The 21,911-nt window shown below is 38.6% G+C and overlaps 2 protein-coding genes and 1 gene segment (V, D, J or C); 1 reads left to right on the top strand and 2 right to left on the bottom strand.

The window, feature by feature from the left end:
- Positions 1 to 59: 59 nt before the first annotated feature.
- LOC113586068 (calretinin-like) lies at positions 60 to 8,365 on the bottom strand. Of its 3 annotated transcripts, XM_027023923.3 has the most exons (11): positions 8,172 to 8,365; positions 6,588 to 6,664; positions 5,962 to 6,051; positions 3,657 to 3,737; positions 2,834 to 2,890; positions 2,679 to 2,756; positions 2,369 to 2,424; positions 2,123 to 2,162; positions 1,237 to 1,290; positions 1,006 to 1,077; positions 60 to 710 (listed from the first exon to the last, which is right to left on the bottom strand). In XM_027023923.3, the coding sequence occupies exons 1-11, from the start codon at positions 8,263 to 8,265 to the stop codon at positions 594 to 596; spliced, it is 816 nt and encodes a 271-aa protein (XP_026879724.2). In that variant the 5' UTR covers positions 8,266 to 8,365; the 3' UTR covers positions 60 to 593. The 3 variants fall into 3 exon arrangements, with proteins under 3 accessions (XP_026879724.2, XP_081563502.1, XP_035385454.1); XM_081707376.1 differs by lacking the exon at positions 1,237 to 1,290; XM_035529561.2 differs by lacking the exons at positions 1,006 to 1,077; positions 1,237 to 1,290.
- Positions 8,366 to 12,132: 3,767 nt separating this feature from the next.
- Positions 12,133 to 16,028, bottom strand: cmtr2 (cap methyltransferase 2). Its single transcript, XM_027023932.3, has 2 exons — positions 15,922 to 16,028; positions 12,133 to 14,946 (listed from the first exon to the last, which is right to left on the bottom strand). The coding sequence occupies exon 2, from the start codon at positions 14,935 to 14,937 to the stop codon at positions 12,715 to 12,717; it is 2,223 nt and encodes a 740-aa protein (XP_026879733.3). The 5' UTR covers positions 14,938 to 14,946; positions 15,922 to 16,028; the 3' UTR covers positions 12,133 to 12,714.
- On the top strand, positions 14,953 to 20,858 carry LOC113586067 (Ig kappa chain V region Mem5-like). The segment is given in 5 exon segments: positions 14,953 to 15,179; positions 18,273 to 18,374; positions 18,824 to 18,857; positions 19,209 to 19,550; positions 20,195 to 20,858. Coding segments are annotated over 4 exon segments (564 nt in total).
- The last annotated feature ends 1,053 nt before the right edge of the window (positions 20,859 to 21,911 follow it).

Below are 21,911 nucleotides of genomic sequence, written 5' to 3'. Positions count from 1 at the left end.
GTGAAGAGAGAGAGAGGGTCTGGTCATATTAAAGAGAAATGGAAGTCCTCAGATATTTATTTAAGTAATGCTCTCAGAGATAACAACAATACAGCTCAGGCATTCTATCTCAACCCAAAGTGGGGTAAGGGGGAGGGGTTGTGAAAGAAAGAGAGAGAGAGACAGAGAGTAAGAGACAACAGAAAGAAAAACAGAACAAAATAGCATAGGAGGACGGGACCATAATCTGTGTCCAGTACAGTATTGTCTAACATTGGCACTCTGGACTTCAGAATGGGGATTTAACTAAAAGAGATTTCATGAAAACTAATTTAGACAGCATATATCACCAAATAAGTAACTAGCTACACATATCCATTTCTGTACTATCACAATTAGTTCTAATATTCAAAAATACAAGCTATACAAGCATATATCAGGAAGCCACATTTCAGGGAGAGATAAGCCCCAGAGATCAGAAAGCTTTGCACATTTGATACACTGACTGGAGAGGAAAGTGGTGAGGTGAGGTGAGGACATGCACCAGGATTGGATGAAAAAGGATGAGTGGGGTAAAGCTCTGAGGTCAGAGAGCAAGAGTTAGAGGTCAGGAATCAGAGAAAGGGCTCCTTGCACAGCAAAATCTCCAGTTCAGTACGGAAGAGCTTTCCTCTATCAGACAATGCCATGATGCAATTCTTTGAACTGGCCAAACTTTGTATATCAGCCTCCTGTTCTCACACACACACACACACACACACACACACACACACACACACACACACATGCACAGATATCAATAAGAATTACTTATCATAACAAAAAGACAAAACTTCTTATCACCTTCTTTATAGTTTTCTTCCACACTTTCCTAATACTTAATAGTTCATTACTCATTCACGTAATCCTACTTTCCATCTCTGCAATTATTTCACTTAGTATTATCACTTTTCCATAATTACACATAAATTATGCACTATAGGTCTCTTCTGCTTTACCCCGCCTTCCCTGGCCCCCTTTAGTCACCATTTTGTGCTTTTGGTAGAGGTCCCTCAGCAGAGCGTCCAATTCATTTTCATCAATGTAACCATTACTATCCTGGTGAGAAACAACAATATAGCCCTACAGCCTTAAGTACAGAATGAATCAAGTGGGTGTTTAATAGTTTTGTTTTGACAGTTAGACACTAGGCAGCACAAGCTGAAATGCATGCAAGGGTACAGTCATTTCACAGAACTGGTTAACAGGATTTCTCACCTTATCATAGAAAGTGAATATCTCACCAAACTCATCAGAAGACAATTTAAAGCTCTATTGAAGAAGCAGGGATTTAAAATGTTCATTCATTTAGTCATTCATTTATTGAGAGATAGAGTAGAAAGGCTAAGCAGAGAGACAATGGAATGTGCACATTATAATTGTAAATACTTGCTTTTACATATCATAGTACTGAATATAATAAGAAACAATCCTCTCAATTCCTGGGATTACAGTTGAATTTTGCACTAATGAAGTCAAGATTTAGCTATTTATCTCTAATCATGACTATTTCAGAAAATATTATACATATTACTTATACATTTCCATATTTTCTGTAAGATATTACTAAAATTAATCTGTGAAAATGACATTGTTACCTTTCTCCTCTGTATTTCAAAGCATTCAAAAAGAAAAAGACAACAATGATTTCTAACCCTATTTTTATCTGCTGTAAACATGCTGCAGGAATGGAATTTTGCAATTATCTAGAGTTTTTACCTCTCCATGTTTCATATGTCCCTCCACCATTTAATATAATATTGCATATTATATGAGAGAGACTGGGTGGGAGGGGGAATTGGAGAGAGGATAAAATATTGAAGGGCAGTTGAGACAGCTGTATTTTGTATCCAAGATAAATATATGGAGATTATCATAACCATATAAGGATTAAAATAATCCTTATCAATCCAGACGGCAGAGGATGAAATGTACTTTCTGTGCATTATTTGTACATAATTTTGCTTGGCTTATGTTTTTGTATATATGCTTATATACATGTCTGAGAACATGTAATGCAGCATGTAATGGTGTTATATCTAATGTTAGTATATGATGATATAATAATGCTCTTTACAAAACAATGAAAGCAATTTGACTTTACCTGAAATTTGAGCAGGAAGTTCTCTTGCATTGGGAGTAACCTAGAAGCACCACAAAAGACTTTTAACACTCTCACACTCATACTCATACTCACACTCTGCCACACACACACACACACACACACACACACACACACACACACACACACACACACACACACACACACACACACACACACACACACACACACACACACACACACACACACACACACACACACACACACACACAGACTTCTGTTTCTTACCTGGCCATCTCTGACAGTCCTAGTTTTCCATCCCCATTCAGGTCAAACATCTTTAGCTGTGCAGATAATGCTCAGACATATTACACAATCTTGGCAGACATATCACTGAAAATATGTGTGTATATTCTATGGAAAACAGACACTCAGGTGCGGTCTCGTAGGCAGGTCAAATGGGGTTTTTTTATTTGTTTTACTTGAAACAATAAAAGAGTCAAATGATTTCCTTTAGGTTAATGAGATAAAGACTAGATTTAGATATAGGCATAGCAATATTTGCTTGCAATAATTCAAAGTGCAAAAATCTACTTACTATAGTCTGGGTGTACTCATTCAGTTTCTTGTCCTCATAGTGTCTATTAGCTTTTTTCAAGAGATCAGAGAGGAAGCTCTGAAAAAAGAGACTCTCAGTCAGAGAACTGAAGGAGTGTATTAATTTATTACCTACAGCTAAGGTATTTTACTTACCTTTAGTTCATTGGATTCAATATAGCCACTGCGGTGAGTGTCATATTTTCTCCATGCCTAAAAATGAAACATTACTCTGAGCATCATTCTTTTTGAGATAGCTGTTCACTTGTTTACTGTCTTTGGCAACTGTCTTAATTGTTTATGAATAGAGTTCTTTATTGGTGTAAATAAATAAAACTTCAGTTTATTTATTAATTACTTTTATTTTAACAGCTTTTCTTGTTTTAAATATGTAATTATTTCTGTGTTGTTGAGAAATTACTGAAAATTATTCAGGAGCCTGGTTTTCAGTTTATTCAGTTTATGTTTCAGAATATTCAGAGCAATTGTAATTCCAATACAGTAACTAAGACTTCATTGTTTTCATTATTTGTATAATTCTAGTATCATAATTATTATTGATAAGTGCACAAAGAATGCTTTTTAAATTAAATTCAATCATATGTCAAATGTTCTACCTACTCCAAAGTGATTCACAAATTAGCATTTTGTAATTGTAATCCAGATAGTCAACACAGCAGACATATTTTGTTGTATTGTATTATTTACAAAGTCACCGTGTATTATTACATGAGCTAACACACACACACACACACACACACACACACACACACACACACACACAAAGAGAGAAAGAGAGAGATCAACAAGAATCACTGATTATAATCCCCTGAATTAACTAACGCAGATTCTACAGAAAAAAAAAAATTGAGATGGGTAAAATGTGTATGAGATCCAACAGATGACATCAAATCTGTCTTTAGATGTAAGATATATATTAGTGTGGAAGTACAGTAAAATAACCAGAGTGTGTGTATACCACCATGAATTCAACACTAGATCCCACAAACTGTCTAAAAAATAGGAGAAAGTTCTCTTCTGTAGGCAGGATCTGAGCCAGCTGAGAGAGAGAGAGAGAGAGAGAGAGAGAGAGAGAGAAAGAAAGAGTGAGATTTATTCAAGACAAATATCAAGATCTAAATACATACAGAATGCAATGTAACATAGATCTAAAAGAAAATACAATTGATAAAGCCCTCTTCTTCTGCTGCAAAATGTACAACAAGCCCCTTTCCTCCAACCTACCACACCTCTCCAGGGCTCCATGAGCATGGAAAGAGATTTCAGAACCTTGGACAGCACCACTCTACAGCCCATACAGACCACACTCTACAGCCAAAGGCATCTGAAGCTCTGTGTGCTCAACCCGCAGCTGCAACTTGGCAGAAAGACTACACATAACCCCTTCCACACTATCTTAGGATGTACATTCCTGCAAGTGCTGGACAGGGATGAGAGGCTCAATTTCATGCCCTGTATTATCATTTTTGCTCTCTGCAGAGAGCCCCCAGCACTGAATCACTGACACCCCCAAGCCGTGAAACCCTAAACTTCACAAAGCTCGACAGCCGTCAGTCCACTTAAACCAGATGCTTTTGCATTGATATGCAAAATTATCACTTAATGTCGAACATGTCAGTGTTTATTAAAGCAGTCTAATGGTTAATTAGCCACAGCCAAAAGATGGGGCTTTGGCATTAATTCTCTAAAAGTAGCTCATACATTTTTACCATTCCTCATTTTTATGGGAGAAAATGAAAATTTAAGCTTTTTATCTTTGTACTCAATTTACAACCAAGTTGTCTGAGAATGAAAGCAGTTTAGAAAAAAAACATTCCTTTGGTAGCTCAATGGTTATGGTGCTTGACTTGTAATTGAAAGGGGGCTGGTTCATACTCCATCACCCCCTGTTGGGTCCCTGAGCAAGGCCCTTAATGCTCATTTGCTCAAGTTGTAATTGTAAATCAATTTGTATAAAAGTGTCAGCTAAAATGTCATAAAGGATCAGGTTTATGTATTATTTTATCAGATTGACTGATTTTGTAATCAGATTTACCTATTCTCTAACAGATTTACCTATTTTTTAAAAATTATATTTACCTATTCTTTATCAGATTTACCTATTCTTTTTCAAGAGCTGATTTCATCCAACCTGGCTACTAACAGAGAAACTTAATATGGCAAACCTGACTGGTGCCAAGCCTGACTGGTGCCAATCATTCCATGCAAGAATGCAGGATAAATCATCATGTTACTCTGTTAGGTCTCTGGGGCTGTTAGATGCATAACACTGACACGTCTCATTCTCTGTTTGTGTTGCTGGCAGTGGCATAGTGGCTGATCACTGAGTACTGCGCTGTCTTATTCCTCTCTAAAACTTTGCTTAAACTCTTTGTAATTCAACCCATGCCTTAGGTCCAAGCTCTGACAAGCAACTACTAATATCATAAAAACAAAATGGCTTACCACAGATTTCAATCTCTAGCTGTCTCTGCAGGGGCTTGGCTTTTATAAGTTGGTTCACAGTTCATAGCCTCATAGTCTCATATAAAGAGTCAGAATGAGCTGTCTTTCCATTGCCAGCCTTGCATTTGAGTTTGAGATTAAAGAAGAGTGCTCAAAGTGTACACAAAAAGATGAGTGGACATCTCTGATCTTCTCCTAAGGGACTTAAAGTCAGTCTAAATTAATTGGTGATTGTGATTAGCACAGTTACCTGAGCATCATGTCCATCATTGTCAGGCATGTGATTTAGTCCCATAATTTTGCTTCATAATTTCTGCCATGTTTGTTAATTAATCTTTTAACAGATGCAAGAAGATGTCTGACTTAGATTTTTTTTTGCTCCCAGTCAGATGATGGACAGCACAAAGACAGGAGAGGTGCAGACACAGAGTCAAATAGCTATGAGCCCATGAGCCAATTATCCAGGCAGACAGACAGTTAGGGAGGTAGTACTACAAATGTCCATGATGGAAAGCACGCACGTAGAATATGGAGAGAGAAGTTGGGACAAAGGGAGAGAGGGAAGTAGCATGTGATCCTCATCACCCTGATCCATCTTCCCTTTCCCTATTACTCATTTTTAACTCCTTCCATTCTTATTTCCATTATGTGCACTTTCTTCCAAATTTCCTCCTGCCTCTACCATCTCCGATCCTCCACTTCTATCTCTGATGTTCTCTCCATCTCACAGGGGCTCTCTAATGATGCCCCTTCAAGCCTTCAAACCAGCATTACATATGCAATAAAGTCTTTCAGGAAGTTAGGGATAGGCGCTTTACCTCTGACATCTCAATCCTGCCATCCGCATTCTGGTCAAATTTATGCATGAGCTCCTGTATCTTCTGTCTGAATGCAGCATTGGCAGGGCCCTGGCAGGGCCAAGCACATATAACTATTCCACAAAAATACCATTATACATTCTTGGCTAAAAGTGTACTTTTTCAAAATAAGTAACCTAAAAAGCTACAAAAATGTAAAGCATAAAGATCGGAAGACAATAACAGCACACCAAGAAATTTACACTGTTGTTTTGAGTTTAATGAGAGTGCTCTAAGACAATGAGAAACCATTTCACTATGTGAAATTACTATGTGACCAGATTCTGTAGTGCTTTACTTTGATACATTTTATTACAGAATTATGTTCTGGTAGCTATAAAATCTACTTAAGCAAAAGTGTTCATTTGAGAAACCAATCCAATTAGGTCCTCAAGAAGAACTGTCTATTTAATTTAAAAGCCCTCATTCACAGTAATTGTACAGCAGAATCATAGAATCAGTAGAACGTAGGCTCGAATTATTCAAATTGTACATTGAGACAGTTAAAATACTGAAAAACTACAAAGTATTTACTTTCTTGATTTAAAAATAAAGATCCACACTGAAATGGATAATGTTGTTCTTACCGCGTTTAGCCCTTTACGTGCCGTCTCCAACTCCCGGAAAAAATTCTCCAGCTCTTTCCCCTCAATATAGCCATTACCTAGGAAACAAACAAAAATAATAATTAATGTGATACATTAACTGTACATGTAAATATCCTATTTTCTGTAAAGTGTTTGGAAAGGAAATGCTTTCATGTATTTATTCTTAGTGACCTATTTTTATTCACGGATCTGCGTGCACACTGAACACAGATTAAACATGACCAGTGAAAAACTTGAGTACGAAGCATCTTATCATCAAATGTGAGACATTAATTATTATTATTTGATGCACCAGGTCTGCATATAGGCTAGTAGGCTTATAATCCAGTTATGGATAAAGACACTTCTTGTGAATATTAAATATAACAGATCATTTGATCATCGGATCATCGCATGCCTCAGTGTCTCTAAACTTCATTCCCTCCCCTTTTTTCCTGGGGTCTAAATTGATGTTTCATCCTGTTTGACCACGCAGCAGGCCTTTTTCCCTGGCACTCTGAGGGATGGACCGTCTCTGTTGCACTCACGTCTCAACGGACCTATAAAACGTATCAGGTACTCGAGCAGACGGTAAAGCGACGGGGCTTCCGCAGGATTCCCTTGCGCTCTCAGGAGTGACTGCCTTTTCGCTCGCGGATGAGAGTAAATCCCGTGCGCTGTTGTTGACGTTTTATTCTCGCATCACAGCAGCATAATCATGTTCACCGAATGGGTCCATGTACAATAAATAAGGGCCAGTGTGGAAGGTTTAAAGTTTGCTCCTTTGCCATCTATGATAAAAAGCATAGTTCAGGTTCAGCGGGAACATTTCTAACGTATAACTAGAATTATAAATCACAAAACGCACAACCAGGCGTAGGTATTTGGATAATGGCTGGTCCAAACTTCATCTTAGTCTCTACTGGGTCATTAAATAGTACTTATAACACGGCAGTCAATCACATCCCTCCTTTGAACCTCATGGATACTTAATTAATTCACAGCTTTCGTTTCTGCTGTGCGCACAATCAATAGGTGCCGTGGGGAGCGTAATTTACAGCTCCCAGAAAACGCTTGTATAAGTCTCACGCAACTTTGCAAAGATAAGCAATCAACCCAGTGCCCCATGCACAAGATTCTTTGAATAATTCAGAAGGGAAATCGCATCGTAAAAGTGAATTACACGTGAACAAGAACGTGATTTACCGCTGTTACTTTATAGATATCTCAGCGACGAGAAAATAACTGACGTCTAAATAGGCTGTGCGATAATATAACACTCTATGCATCTATTTTTCAGTGAACAGTTTCAGTTAGCGTACTTGAACACCGAATTACTGGGCATCGATAAAGCACATATAAAGGCAAATAAAAGATTAAAAAATATGAACAAGTACTCAAGAAAAGCTTCTTTAACGCTCCCGTAGTTCACGTGGTAGAGTAGGTGTTTACACCACCAAGATGATAGATTCGCTACTCATGGAGAGTACACTCTCTGATACATAGATGTAAGTACATGCCAAAAACTGAAAATGTAAATAGTTTAATTGAAGGGTGTACCTTCTACCAGCACGTTCCACTTACCATCGCTATCGAAGTGATTCCAGATGTCAGTGAACTGCTTGGCAGTAAGTTCCGCGAGATTTAGACGAGGAGCTTGATGAGCGTTTTTGGACATGACTCTTACTGTTCCTGTGTCTGTGTTCGGCAGAAGTTCCTTCACAGTCTCAAAGACCACTGTGTATTTCAAATGGCTCGACTTCGGCAGTAGTTGTAATTCACCCCCCGGCCGCGCCTCGTCCAGGAAAATCTACCTCCGCCCCCACCCAACCCACCCTTACTCTCCCAGCACTACTGTTCGCATTCGTCGTCTAATTCCACAGAGGCTGTAAATCACGCGTTGGCCAATGGGCGTCATTCGAACACATCCTAAACCAGCTCAGAACAATCGAGCTCGGCCCCACTGCCGAGGAGCACGGATTATGTAAATGAACATCATATGCATGAAATATACATGTACTGTGCATATAGAGTTTTCATGGTATGCAATCAAAGTGACATCAAAGTTTCCCAAAGCACATCAGAAAAATACCTTTCTGAAGAACACCAGGCAAGATAGAGACACAAAATAGAATGCATATTATGTAGGCTTATCTGTTTTAAGCACAAATGTGTCTGTGTTACTTTACAAGACAGGAGGACATGTGTTTTCTTGATAAGTAGAATAGTATTTGTTTATGTACTGTTGTATAGATTTACATCACATATTTCGTAGAATGTATCTACTGTTGTATGGATTTAGCATACTGAACTTCAGTAAGCTAAAGCACAAAAGTATGCTTGATGCTGTGTTTGATATATGCCCATTTTGCCAATGTACAGTACCAGTCAAAAGTTTGGACACACCTACTTTTTTATTTTTACTATTTTCTACATTTGAAAAAACAGGGAAATAGCATATATGTGATTATGCTGTGTTAAACAAACTTTGACTATGTTAGATTTTAGATTTTTCAAAGTAACTATTCTATACTTTGATGACAGCTTTGCATGCTCTTGGTGTTTTCTTATCCAGCTTCATAAAGCAGCCACCTGTGATGCTTTTCCATCAGTCTGGAAGACATTCTCACGTATACAGAGCACTTGTAGTGTGAGTAACTAAAGTTCTGAAAGAAAACCTTTTGCTTAGGGTGTATATAAAATTGTGCCTGTGTGTTTTGAAAATGAATTCATATATAGAATAACACTCTTCCCAATTTTTATTTTTCAGTGTAATCCATTAGGTTAAAATGCCCTGATTACTATTAAAAACAAACATTCAGTCAGGTGTGTTCAAATGTTTGACTGGAACTGTATGTATACTGTAATTTATGCACTTAAATGGTTATGTCCTGTTTGTGTCCTGTAACTGTGCATTAGATGTGCTTATTCATACTGTGCATGCATATGGCAGTTATTTCTCTGTGTTATCTACAAAATAGCTTTTATGGTATAAATAAGAAGAGTGTTACCAGTTTTGCTGGGGTTTTTCCAACATATGTTTTTCTATATATTGAGGAGTTGGGGAGATATCTGTCAAGGTGAATGTATATGTGTATATTCTGGTAATGGAAAGCTGCTCTCTTTTCTAGCATATTAACTAAGCTACACAATCCTGAACTACACATGACAGCTATCTTTGGTCATATGATGACCTACTCCAGCATCCAATCAGCTGTCTCCTTCGTCTGTTTAAAAATATAGCTTGAGTCAAGCATATCTAAGTGGGGGAAAGACAGAGAGAACAGCAGAGAATTTGGTGGCTGGAACAGACAAAGGTGACAGAGAAATAATGGACATGTAATGACTGGAGCTCAGATGAAATTTTAAGATTGACTGTTTTATTGTGGAAAGGTAATCATATGAGGCAGAGAAGTGTGGTGGAGGGTTGGGTCAGAGTTCAATGGGCCTGACTCGGGTATGAGTAAGAGACTTTCAAGACTTTTTACAGTTCTGACATTAAAACATCATTCAGAATTGGCATAAAGAATCAACATCAGAATGTTCAACAACACCCCGCCCCCCAACACACCCACCCATACTCAACCCAAATCCACATCTAACCCACAACTCTGGGCACACACACACACATGCAGGAGGAAGGGTCTGATGACTTTTGATAATCCCCAAAATGTATAAATGCAACTGACATGTGCTTAATTCAGCAAAGTGCTACATTTCCATGGATTAGGCCTTCTGACAAATATGGTGCAGTATAATGACATACAATGCATACAATATCCAGTTAGAAACTGCTCTGTTGTCATCTTCAAGGTACACCTATAGATGTTCTCAGATTGGCTGATATGCTTAGAAAACTGAATGGTTAGTTGATTATACACCCATACCTGATGTGTAACAAATTAGTTTAAAGAACAAAGATCAAACACAGTAACCCCTGGAAAAGGAATACCTCATTTAGCTGCCCAAAGACTGTGAATGTATATGTGCTTATAGTTGCTCCAAGCGACTAAAGTACTGGGCTTTGTAACCTTTCATTTCAAGTCTGATTATATTAAACAGACAAGTTCTCGTCAACGAGGCAATTTGTACTACCTGTCAATCAGTTTGACTGAAGCACACAAAACGATAGGCTACTACCATTAAGTGCTAAGTGTGTATTTGTGTGTTCGGGAGGAGCTTTTGACAAAAGTTTGGATGGAGTGCTTGAGACTGAATGGAAGGGATGGATGTAAGTTTAACATGATTGTAAAACATGGGAGTTATTAAGGGAGGTGAATTACCCTGTTGTTCAACTACAAAAAGTAGACTGAAAGACAGTCTGTAAACTATCCTGGTGGAAGCTCCAGGATGCTGTGCAGGGTAGAGGACTAGCCAGAACAGCTCAACTTTGTTTCCAGAACATTTTTACATATACAACTATTTTCCATTGTTTTTGTTCTGGTAATCAGTGATCATTGTGTCAGTGCTATGCTATTCCTATTGCCAGGTCTATCACCAAAATGTCACAAATTTAATTAGCAAAGGAATTAACTCTCCATAGTTCACAACTCATGCTGATGAATGTTGGATTTTTTTCCAGCCTTTTGGTAACAATCCATCCTGTCAGTGATGGTGGGATGACATGTGAATAAGAAGTCCCTTTAATTGGAGGCCACAGAGTGGTAAGGATTACTGAAGCACCACAGAGCTAATGTGAATGTGGAGGCTGTCAATTCAGCACCTGCAAATTAGAAATCCATGCACACACAAAAGAACTGTGTGCACTCATAAGTGTTACAAAAGTGTATACCACACACAGAATGGGGGAAGAACACAATCTCTCTAATTAACCAAAGATTAACTGATAATTGACAGTGATTGATCATGTTGGCTGGGGATGGATGTTTTGATAAATGAGGAAACAAACAAAAAAAACACAAAACATGCTTCCTCTGGTAGTGTGAAAAGTCAACTTGGACTGTAAGGCTTTAGACAACTGGACTGATATAGATTTTTTCCTGTTCCACATGAAAATCCCCCTGCAACTTTAGATATTAAAGATCATTCCCTCTTAGGCCACTGCTCTATGTGTGACTGATGCCAGGGACGCACACTTACACAAACATCACTAAATCATACTAAAGAGCACATACGGCTTTGTGTTCTTAAAAAAACTTAATAAAGCAGTTCTGACAACATGTTGCAGAAAATTAACAAGACTTTGACGGCTGTGCTAAGACTCAATGATAATTACCAGTGAACATGCATAGTGACTCCCAGGCAGTGTTCTGTAGTAGCTACAGCATGTATGTAATTTGCATACAAGCAGTGCATATGAATGTATTTGAGCATCAAGTGAAGCAAGAGTTTGTAGCTGTTGGCAGCTTTCACAATGTATTTCCTCCAGTTTCTTTTGCTCTCCCTTTACTAGTGATAGAAAAACACGAGTTAATATCTAACAAATATCTAACTGCCAGACTAAAAGAAATGCCTTACAGCAAAAGAAAAATGCATACAGGGATATCTTAAATTCTGAATGTTTATGCAAAACACTGACAATATATAAACATGTCATTCTTTATTCCCATGTCATGTCTGAGCAGTAAACAAACAAAATGTAAACAAAGTATTTTGGTGTAACTGAACCAGTCAAAAAATAAAATGATTCTCTTTATACATCTAGGCTATTTGAGTGTTCAGATTCACTCTGGATAACTTGGGCTCTTAAGGTTTCCTAACAGCCCAATCTTTTTGTGTATACAAATACAGTCCAGTAAAGAAAATTCTTTTTAGTAATTAAGTCAACTTAAACAGCATCATTTTAAATAGTGTAAAACATTTACAAACTTCATATAAATAAATCCAAAATGTAATAAAGAATATAGAATTTATACTCGATTAGGTGCTAAACACAAAATAAAGCATACATAGTCAACATGTAAAAGTAAGAATCTTGGTGCTTTCTAATCACCTTGAGTAGGCACACCATTGACAATCAGAGGAAAAGAAACTCCAAAATCTATGAAATACATTAGGAACCCACTACATAACTGGTTCCTGGGCTCTAATGAGCCATTTAAACACAATAGAATATTAAGAGTGCGGAGTCAAGAAGGCATCAGAAGCAGTATGTCGGAGGGCAGTGCTATCTGTTTCCTCCAGTCTGCAGCAGCATATGAAGCTGCTGTCTCATCACAGTGTTATTGAGGCTGGACAGGAAATGAGACAGTGCTCCTCCAATTAGTTCTGCAGTGGGTGCAAACTGCAGGAGCTGACGACCTTGCTCCAGATGCCTCATTCTGTCCAGGACCTCCTGGAGAATGGTCTTCAACCGGGGGAAGGCTGTGAAGCTTACACACAGCAGCACGGCAGGAGGTCCGCCGGATGGGCAGCGGAAACTAATGGAGTGGAAGCAGAGGTGGAGTGCAAGAACCAGGCACGCAGAGAAACGAGTCAAAGCCGAACACAGCGGAACCACCAGCACCGATCCTTCACCAAGGTCATGTAGGGCAGACAGCACACAGCTCAGAAGCTCATGCTGATAAACTGGATCTCCATCGTGCAAAGTGGAAAAACACACCTCCTCGTAGGAAGGCCCCGGATAGAACTGTGGCTGTAGCATGTCTTTTGAAAGGGGTAAGTGCTGCCATGAAAGGTTACCCACCACCAAACAAGAAGTAATATTTGGAAGGTTGCAGACCTCAGTCAATATGGAAGTGGGAGACTGAGCACAGCAAGAGCTACACACCGGTGCATTTGTAGCCAGAGGCTGTCCCTCCAGGCCCAATTTGCACTCCTCTAGAGCTTCATTAAGGAGATCCAACAATTCCTGTTCACAGAAAGTGGAACTGCACACTTTTGGCAGGGTTGCTCCCACCAGAGTAAACCATGAATCTAAGTCACACCCATCTAAAGGGCCACTGAGGACATAATCATGCCCTTCAGAAGGCTGGAAATGTTCCTCAACCCTTACCCGGCAAGCTCCCAGGGCAAGGCGCAGCCTCCATTCCTTGGACTGCATTTCCTTACGCTGATTAAAGGACCCCATCTGCTTCCTTTGAAATGGCTTCCCCGAACCCACCGACCCACCTCGGCATACCCATCGCTTCCTAGGGAGGAACTGCACCTGGAACCGCTGCATGTAAAACCGAGAGGCATATTCTCTGAGTTGGTCCAGCCACTTGCGCTGCTCAGCACTCATGCCAGAAAAGAGCGACAGGTTCTCCTGGATGGTGTCAATTTGCATTGCATGGAAAAATGTACAGATCTCCTCATGTTGCCTGAGGAAAGAGTTTGGAATACAGTTGTAAGGAAATAGTGCTGCCATGGATGCCAGATCTGGCCCGTAGTTACGGATCAGCTTTGAGAGCAGTGACCGCAAGGCATATTTAGCTCTGTAGCCCAAACAAATGACATAGACCTCAGAGTTTCCCGACTTGCTGGTTGCAGGTTTGAAGACATGAACTGAGCAAAAGCAGCAGACGAGGAGGTAGAGCAGGCAGACAGACGAGTGCTCGAACAGCGTGAACATCTTCAGGACAAATGAACCACCAGGTGCCAGTAGAAGCAGAGCGCATACTGTTTCACAGTACTGCAATGGGGCCACTAAGCTCTCTTGCTCACCCGGGTCTCCCTGACAGTCAAAGCTCCCATCCGCAGTGACCAAGTCCACACTGTGCATGTTGCTAACAAATCCCTGCAGTTCCACCAAATGCTTCTGCAGCATGATATCGCCCGTGTCGTCAGAGCCAAAAAACCACCAAGGGAGAGTGTGTACAATGAGTCTGTCATCTGCAATAGTGCTGCTTCGCCTGTTAGCTTCATGATATGGATTTAATGTATTGGCGACCCAGTTCCAGTCACAGTGTGGCCAGCAGGTTTTCAGGTAGTGATTCAGTGCTGAAATAAATGCTCCAGGGGCTTCGCACAAATGTACAGAGTTCAATTCTCCATTCTGCAATGCTGTTTCTGGTAGGAGTCTGAAGGTGCCCAGAATCTCATAGAACTTGGCCCAGGCCTGAGTACAGAGCTCTGCATTGGTAGTCGCACGAAGGTGGGCTGTAACGGTGCCTGCTCGGTTGGTAGAGCAGGTGTGCTGGTGCCACACTGCCAGGTCTTTGTCACTGAGCTGATTCTTCACCTCATTCAGGGATTGTTTTAGAGCCTGTAGCGGTGGGTGGTTCCAGGGACAGTCCTGAAGTACCACTCTGGAGTCGGGTAGGCACCATTCTACCCCAGTTGGAGGACTATAACTTCTCACTTTAGTAAAGAGCTGCTTCACTTCTTCTAGGATCCTCTCATCGTTACACTTAGTGGCCTCAGCTTTGTCTGGGGGCAACCTCTTTTTAGTGCCACGCGCCCTGCTCATTCTCCAATCCTGCAGTTGAGATCATGGAGGAAAAATAAAAACTCAAAGAAGCAACTAGGCTAATAAATATAAATTTCAAGGTGCCTCATTATCTTCTAAAATGGAAGTCATGCTACACAGCAAAATACAAAATATTCAATTACACTTGATATTATTTGCTGAATGTTAATTTTAACTATAGGGTTCTGCCTAAGTATGCGGAAGGACCCATAATAAACTACCCTACAATCCCTGTGCTTTAGGTCTGACAAATTTCTATTTTACCTTTTTTATTTAATCTGGGTATACTGTTTTTTCTTTATCAAAATCTACTGCTGTTGTAACATCTTTTAATACGTTTTGCTTATGTGGTTTGTAGCTATAGCACAATGTAGGAGTTGACTGGTAGCCCATGTTTTAATAACGCAGCCAAGTTTTACCAAAAACGTTAATCTAACTACTGCGTGGAGGATGTTTATGCAGTGTCTAATGTGTTCGTTTGTCTGCCATCACTTACCTACGTAATTCGTTTTTGTTTATGTACTGATCTGTAAATTGTTTGTTAAGAGATTCTCCCCGTTGACGAACAGTTAGCGTTAGCTAACAAACTGGTTATTTTAAGACTTAGTTAACACAGACCGATCTTCCCCTTTATTCTATGGGAATATAATCTAATAAGAGATATTTAACTGTGCTAACAGTTATACTGATATACTAACAAATATTGCTGCTGAATCGCCCATTTATCTTGACGATTTCAAAAATCTACCAGCACACCTTGAACATCCGATGGCCACGCCGCCATGTAACCGTTGTATGAATCGCTAGCTCGGCAAACTCAACAGGAAAATAGGAGGTCAAATTCTAGGCCTGCTCATAATGCTCAAGGTACAACAAAACAGAAGCGGCCGCTAGCTAGGTGAACTGATTTCAGTTACATTTACATACAAAATGTATTATATATTTAAATTTTGTATAGTTAGTCTCTATATGCGAATTGTTTACCTTATCAAACTTCAGGCTCCCTTAAACATAGTTGAAAACGTGGTAGGTGGAAAACAACCTTCATGGACTGCAGTTAGCTGCATTACGACCATAATGCACCAAGGTTGCCAAATGTTTCTAGGTAGTTCCCCCATTTGAGGGAACACGAATGGATGACTGAATTGATCAATAAATTAGGCCTACAGACACAACTTGCTGGGTTCAAATTTTGAAAATATGACAAAGACTAGAATAATTATTAATGAATAATTTTACGAGCCTCTTTGTCTTTTAAATTAAGTTGTAAAACAGTGTAAGGAAGGGTAGATTTTTGATTGGAAATTTAGACAAATATAATATCCTTGAACTCCTAATTAAGCATAAGAGTGAGCTCTACCCGGTCCGGGATTTAATGTCCAGAATTGACTAATATTCAAGGTATTAATTGAAGGCCTTTGGAGACTTTAATTAGCTGGATAAGGTGTTAGGTAGGGGCTTAAGCTAAATTATGTGAGGACAAAATCATATCCTTAGCACTGCCGATGCGCACCTATGTTCAATATTGTATATGGTTGTAGGCTTTACTGATTTCTGCTGGTCTATCCATGTTTACGCCCCATTACCCACACGAATGGACACATGCATACACACATACTCATACCTAGAGAAATTTCAAGAACAAGGCTAATGTGTGAGCCTGCGCAGACACTGGGGGAAACAGACATGGTAAAAGTGATATCATAACAATGTGAGCTATTGTCTGTATGTCTGCACGGCATGACCCTAATGACGCCCCTGAAATGATCTCTCATACTTGTTAATGAATTGTTTTCATGTCTCACTGCAGTCACAACTCATATTGCTATACTAAAAATTAAACAAAATACATAAGACTTCATTGTAATGATATAACAGTTTAAGCAACAGATTGCTTAATAGTTTTTGATATTTATTTGTCATTTACGTTTCACAACAAGTTTTTTAAAAGTATCCTTATCTTTTGGTAAATGCTGGTCTACAGGTCTTATTCACTGTACAATGTGTGTGTATGAGAGAATTATGAGAAAGACAACCTCTTCCTCACACTAAAGGACTGTATAGCTTTATATGATAGATGAATCATGTGTGTGTGTGTGTGTGTGTGTGTGTGTGTGTGTGTGTGTGTGTGTGTGTGTTAAAATATGATAACTAGAGTCTGGTTATTACCATTAAATGACAAGCAATTATGAAAAGCCATTATGTCTAGAGATATGATGCAGTGTATTGCCATGGTGTCAGGCAGACCTTGATCTCATGACTGAGCCGGGATCAGTTATTGCTCTGTTAATGCAGTATGCCCAGTGTCAAGGATAGTACTCAGCCTCCTCTATATGTGTGAGTTCCTGTGTACTGCTGCAATACTGCTGTACCTCATGAACGTGAACCAGCTCAACACTCTCAGTGTGCCACCGCACATGTCAGTGCTGGGACTGTGTTGAGAATGGTTTGCCATCCAAATAATATCTGCTCAGCAGTACTCCTAGCAGTGATGAATTGAGAATTCCAGTAAATTGGTTGTACAATTGTTCTTATTAATGAGACCACTAAGTGTAGACACTGCAATGGGCACCCTGGATAACCAACCCTTTTAAGGTATAATAGAAACTGAAGCCTAGCTTGTCTTAGTGTTCCCCATCAGCAGTAGCATTTGTTCCATATATGCATGCTCCACCCCAACAATGATGTACCCCAACATCCAATACATACACACACAATTCACAAACACACACACACAGACGCGCGCGCGCACACACACACACACACACACACACACACACACACACACACACATATATATATATATATATATATATATATATATATATATATATATATATATATATATATATATATATTTATATATATTTATATATATGGCATTTGCAAATAACTGTTAGAATGAGAGTTCTTTAATTGTTCTTTAATTTCTCGTAGTCAAGTGCATCTAGGACAAAGCTGATGCTTGTGTCTTGTCAAGTGTGATGCATCTATATATGTGTGCACTCATGTGTGTTTCACAAATAAATGTGCTAATGCATGCAATTTCTATCTGTCTGACTCCCTTTAATTTCCTGAATAAGGGACAGGAGTGGGTTTTTTTTTTTCCTGATGTGGGGATGTTCTCATTTGATACTATTAAAACTGTTAACCAAGCAGTCATTGCAGCTCATCATGACAGTTATTGAAGTGACACAATGAACCAGAAGAGAAGAGAAGGAGGGAGAGATGTGTAATGCAATGCAATGCAATTATGACTTAGAAGATTTTTTTATCTTTCTATGCCTAATATTTCTTACATAATTCTTGTATGTTTTCTTTCTGTTCTTCTCTAGTCTTAAGAGAGAGAGAAGAGGAACATTCAAGAATCAAACTAAGTGGAGCAGTGGAGGATTCTGCTCCTAAAGTTCACAGCTGTAATGTAGATGCATCTACAGGTTTGTGCGCCTTTGAAACTGATATCAGACAAACTCAAACATCCCACTGATCTTTGACACAGATTTTGGGTGTGTGGTGGAGTTACAGAGAGGGGAAGCGCAAACTCTCAACTAGTACTTAGGTTTGATTTGGTGATATGTTTTTTGTTTTTTTTTTCTAAAGTGTTTAGTGTGGTACCCTAGCTCCCCCTAGTGTCGTATAGCTTCTAACCCTGTCATGCTTACGGTGGCTGTACATATTTTATTTTTAATATCTGAAAAAGTAGTTTAACCTAAGCAGGATCTGAGAATAGAGAATGTTCCTGAAATGTCATGAACTGCATCAGATATTTATGGTGCTCCAGCTACAATACCTGCTTTGTGTGTGAAGTACTGCACCAGGAACAATCAGGAAAAAATAAATTGCTCTTGAAATTCTTCTTTTTTTTGGTTCTCTACTGTACTTTCAGAATGCTTATACTTCAAATGAGTCCAAATGTTATGGTACGTATGTAATAACTACTAAGGGAGCTCTGCTGAAAGGAAACCTGTCTACGTGGCAAAAACCGCAAACTTCTGTGTTAAGTGATTACTCAGGCATCTTACAGGAAGATAGACAAAAGGGCCTTTGTTGTATGTAGCCTTTGTTATTTAAATGAAGGTGAGCACAAGGAAATGAAGCTTTTGTGGTTCTTTTTAATTCTTGGTATGTGCCCATCTTTAAACATGCAAACTAGGACAGTGACAGTACATGAAAAGAAGTCATGTATCTATTAGATTCTGTAAAGGTATGCATTTGATCAAGTGGCGAGGGCAAAAGTATGAACTATTGATTCTGCTTGGTGCTTTTTTCAGGTGAAAGGCTGCTATCTGAATCAGTGGAATGGATAGCAGTCAAAAAGGGTGACACTGTAAGTGTCCACTGTAACATATCCTTTAATGTGGAGACCGTCTGGGTAAGGCAAAGGATTGACAGAGTACCAGAGGGCTTGCTTGTTTCAGGGCCCAATGAACATGATGGAAGTGTCTACTTGAAGAACCGCCTTGACCCTCGCTTCTCTGCAGTCGTCAACCACTCAAGTCAAACCAACAACCTGCAAATCAGAGACATTAGCAATGATGATCTTGCTTTATACTATTGTATTGGCAGGATCAGGGGCAAACTGACATTTGGAGTGGGCACGAGACTGTATCTAAGTGAGTATAAAATCGATGTGATTTTTGTGTCTTCCAGTATTCTGTCAGGGATTAAATCTAACTTTTATTATTGCTGTTGTCAATTATGCTTTATTTTAACTACTCAAAGTTTATATGTAATTACAGCTGTTATCATGACAATTACAGATATATAAAAAGAAATGGGTACTGCCATCTGAGGAAGTGGTTTTAAAATGGTTTTGCCTAATCTCACAGGAAATTTACAGTGGCAATATTTGTCATATGATGAAACATAAAAACAGCACAAAACAGAATCTAAACAGCACTTTTTTACATTCTTTTCACATTGCTACTAAAGATATGAGCTTTTCTGAGCCATCAAGCCTTCCCCTGACACATATGGGTAAGAAGTTCTGTGGGTTTGAAGATTAGAGGTTAATCCATAACACCTAGTACACATTCTGTCTTGGAGAATAATGAAAACTTATATTTTAAATAGCACTTCATATAAAATTGATATTACTTTGGTTAAATTCGAGACACTCCTCATTGCTGACAAATCTTTAATCTTTCAAAAAATATAATTACAATGCATCTTACATTTTGCATTGACTTAAAAGACCCTGAAGTAAAGATAAAATATTGTAGTAAAACAAGTAACATATCTTTCATTTAATTTACAGCGATTGCAGACCTTGACATCACAGAGTCTGCCCTTGTCCTCCCTTACATGTGGTTTGTTGGCTCTATCAGTGTTGGACTTCTCATAATGGTATCAGTAGTGCTGGCTGTGCACCTAAAGACACGGCAGATGGAAACACAGAATTCATCATTCAAGAGTGGACAAAGAAGAGTCTAGAGGTTGAAAATGACACATCATGCAAGGCCCACAACACCCTACTTTGACTTGCACTGATTCAATTTCTGAAATGTATTGAAATGATAAGACATTTTTATTATGGTAAAAATATTTCTTATTTAGGCCGCCATGTTCTGTCTGTAGTAATGATTTAAAAACTCACACCCACAATAATGTAACAATGTGTTAAACTTGATTAGGGAACAGTTACCCAGGCTACTGGGTGTAGCTTTTCACAGTGAATGCCTCACATGTCACTTGGGATACCTGGTTTTGGCTGAAGAGATCTAATTGCATTCACTGTGAGAAATATTCAGTAGTGCTGAAAGGCAGAGTAGGCAAACACATTTTACAACATACAGCTACACTGGTGTAATATTATGAAAGTGAGACACAACTTTTTCTGATTCCCTGATTTCAGGGAAGTACTGACAAATACTGATACCAATTACCAGAGGAATATTTCAAAGTAAATAAATACAAACCTGGCTAAACTTCTGTTGTTGCTAATGATTTTGAATTCTGTAAATATTCTACAAGAGTATTTGGAATTTAATATAAAAGTTAAGTAAATATCAAGGTCATTAGCATTTATTTGCTTTGCTTGAAGAGTTTTCTTTTAATTTCTTTTAATTTCTTGCTGACTAATGCTTTTTTTTTTTTGCATGTCGTTATCTTCATCCCAAGATCAAGGTATTTTTATACATCAGCCATTTTTATACCCAATTGTGGGTGTAACGTTGAGGCAGGGACGAGGCAGGAAGTCAGATACACGAACAGTGAGACGCTTTAATAAAATTACGGGAAAACGACCGAAACAAACAAGAGACTTGAGATCAAAAGGAAAGCAAACACGATACATGAACAATAACAATAGCAAAACAATAACATAAAAACATAACAGCATCTATGTTTACAATAATGGAATTAACCACAATAGTAGGATGCACATTTACAATAACCGCATGTATATTTACAAAAACCAACAAATACTAACTCGGTTTAAATAGACAAAGAAACAAGACTAAACAAGACCCAGGTGTGAGGCCAAGACTGAACGCACAAATAGAACTTTCACAAAAGGCAATTTCTTGGCTTGTTCATAGGATTTATATATCTTTAATTTTAACTAGAAGCAAGCCAATTCATGTGTTCGAACAGGGGTTAGTTTAAGAGGTTAAAAAGTCTTAACATAATAAACAAATATCCAACAGGCTTTGTGTTGTTCTTTGAGAACCTTACATATGCAATAACAATTGATAGATCTGAGCAATGAACTGCTAATTCCTCTCTTCACACAGCTTAAACTTCCAACAAAATCGACATAATATTAGCAATTTTAAACTGAGATTCTGAACTTTTATTACGAGTGTAGCTTGTTTGCTACATTGTCCTAAATATATAATATTAGAAGAAACATCTCATACATGTTCATGGTAAATAGAAGAAAGAGAAAACAACATTCATGAAGAACAAACTTTTGTTCATGGTCGATGTGGAAAATAGAAAAATACTCGTGGAAAATATACTTTCGGTTTGTC

Source organism: Electrophorus electricus, chromosome 3 (genome assembly GCF_041902795.1).
Source record: "Electrophorus electricus isolate QZ-2024a chromosome 3, ASM4190279v1, whole genome shotgun sequence".
NCBI classification, from domain to species: domain Eukaryota; kingdom Metazoa; phylum Chordata; class Actinopteri; order Gymnotiformes; family Gymnotidae; genus Electrophorus; species Electrophorus electricus.
The sequence above is the reverse complement of the archived record's forward strand: the minus strand, read 5'-3'. Positions and strand labels throughout refer to the sequence as shown.

What these genes read in the sequence shown, in the direction of transcription:
- LOC113586068 (XM_027023923.3), bottom strand. Translation starts at nt 8,265, where the DNA reads ATGTCCAAAAACGCTCATCAAGCTCCTCGTCTAAATCTCGCGGAACTT. An exon ending in GCAGGATTGAGATGTCAGAG is followed by an intron (nt 3,738 to 5,961) that starts GTAAAGCGCCTA and finishes TCTCTCTCTCAG; the next exon opens with CTGGCTCAGATCCTGCCTAC. An exon ending in TTGAATCCAATGAACTAAAG is followed by an intron (nt 2,757 to 2,833) that starts GTAAGTAAAATA and finishes CTCTTTTTTCAG; the next exon opens with AGCTTCCTCTCTGATCTCTT.
- cmtr2 (XM_027023932.3), bottom strand. Translation starts at nt 14,937, where the DNA reads ATGAGCAGGGCGCGTGGCACTAAAAAGAGGTTGCCCCCAGACAAAGCT.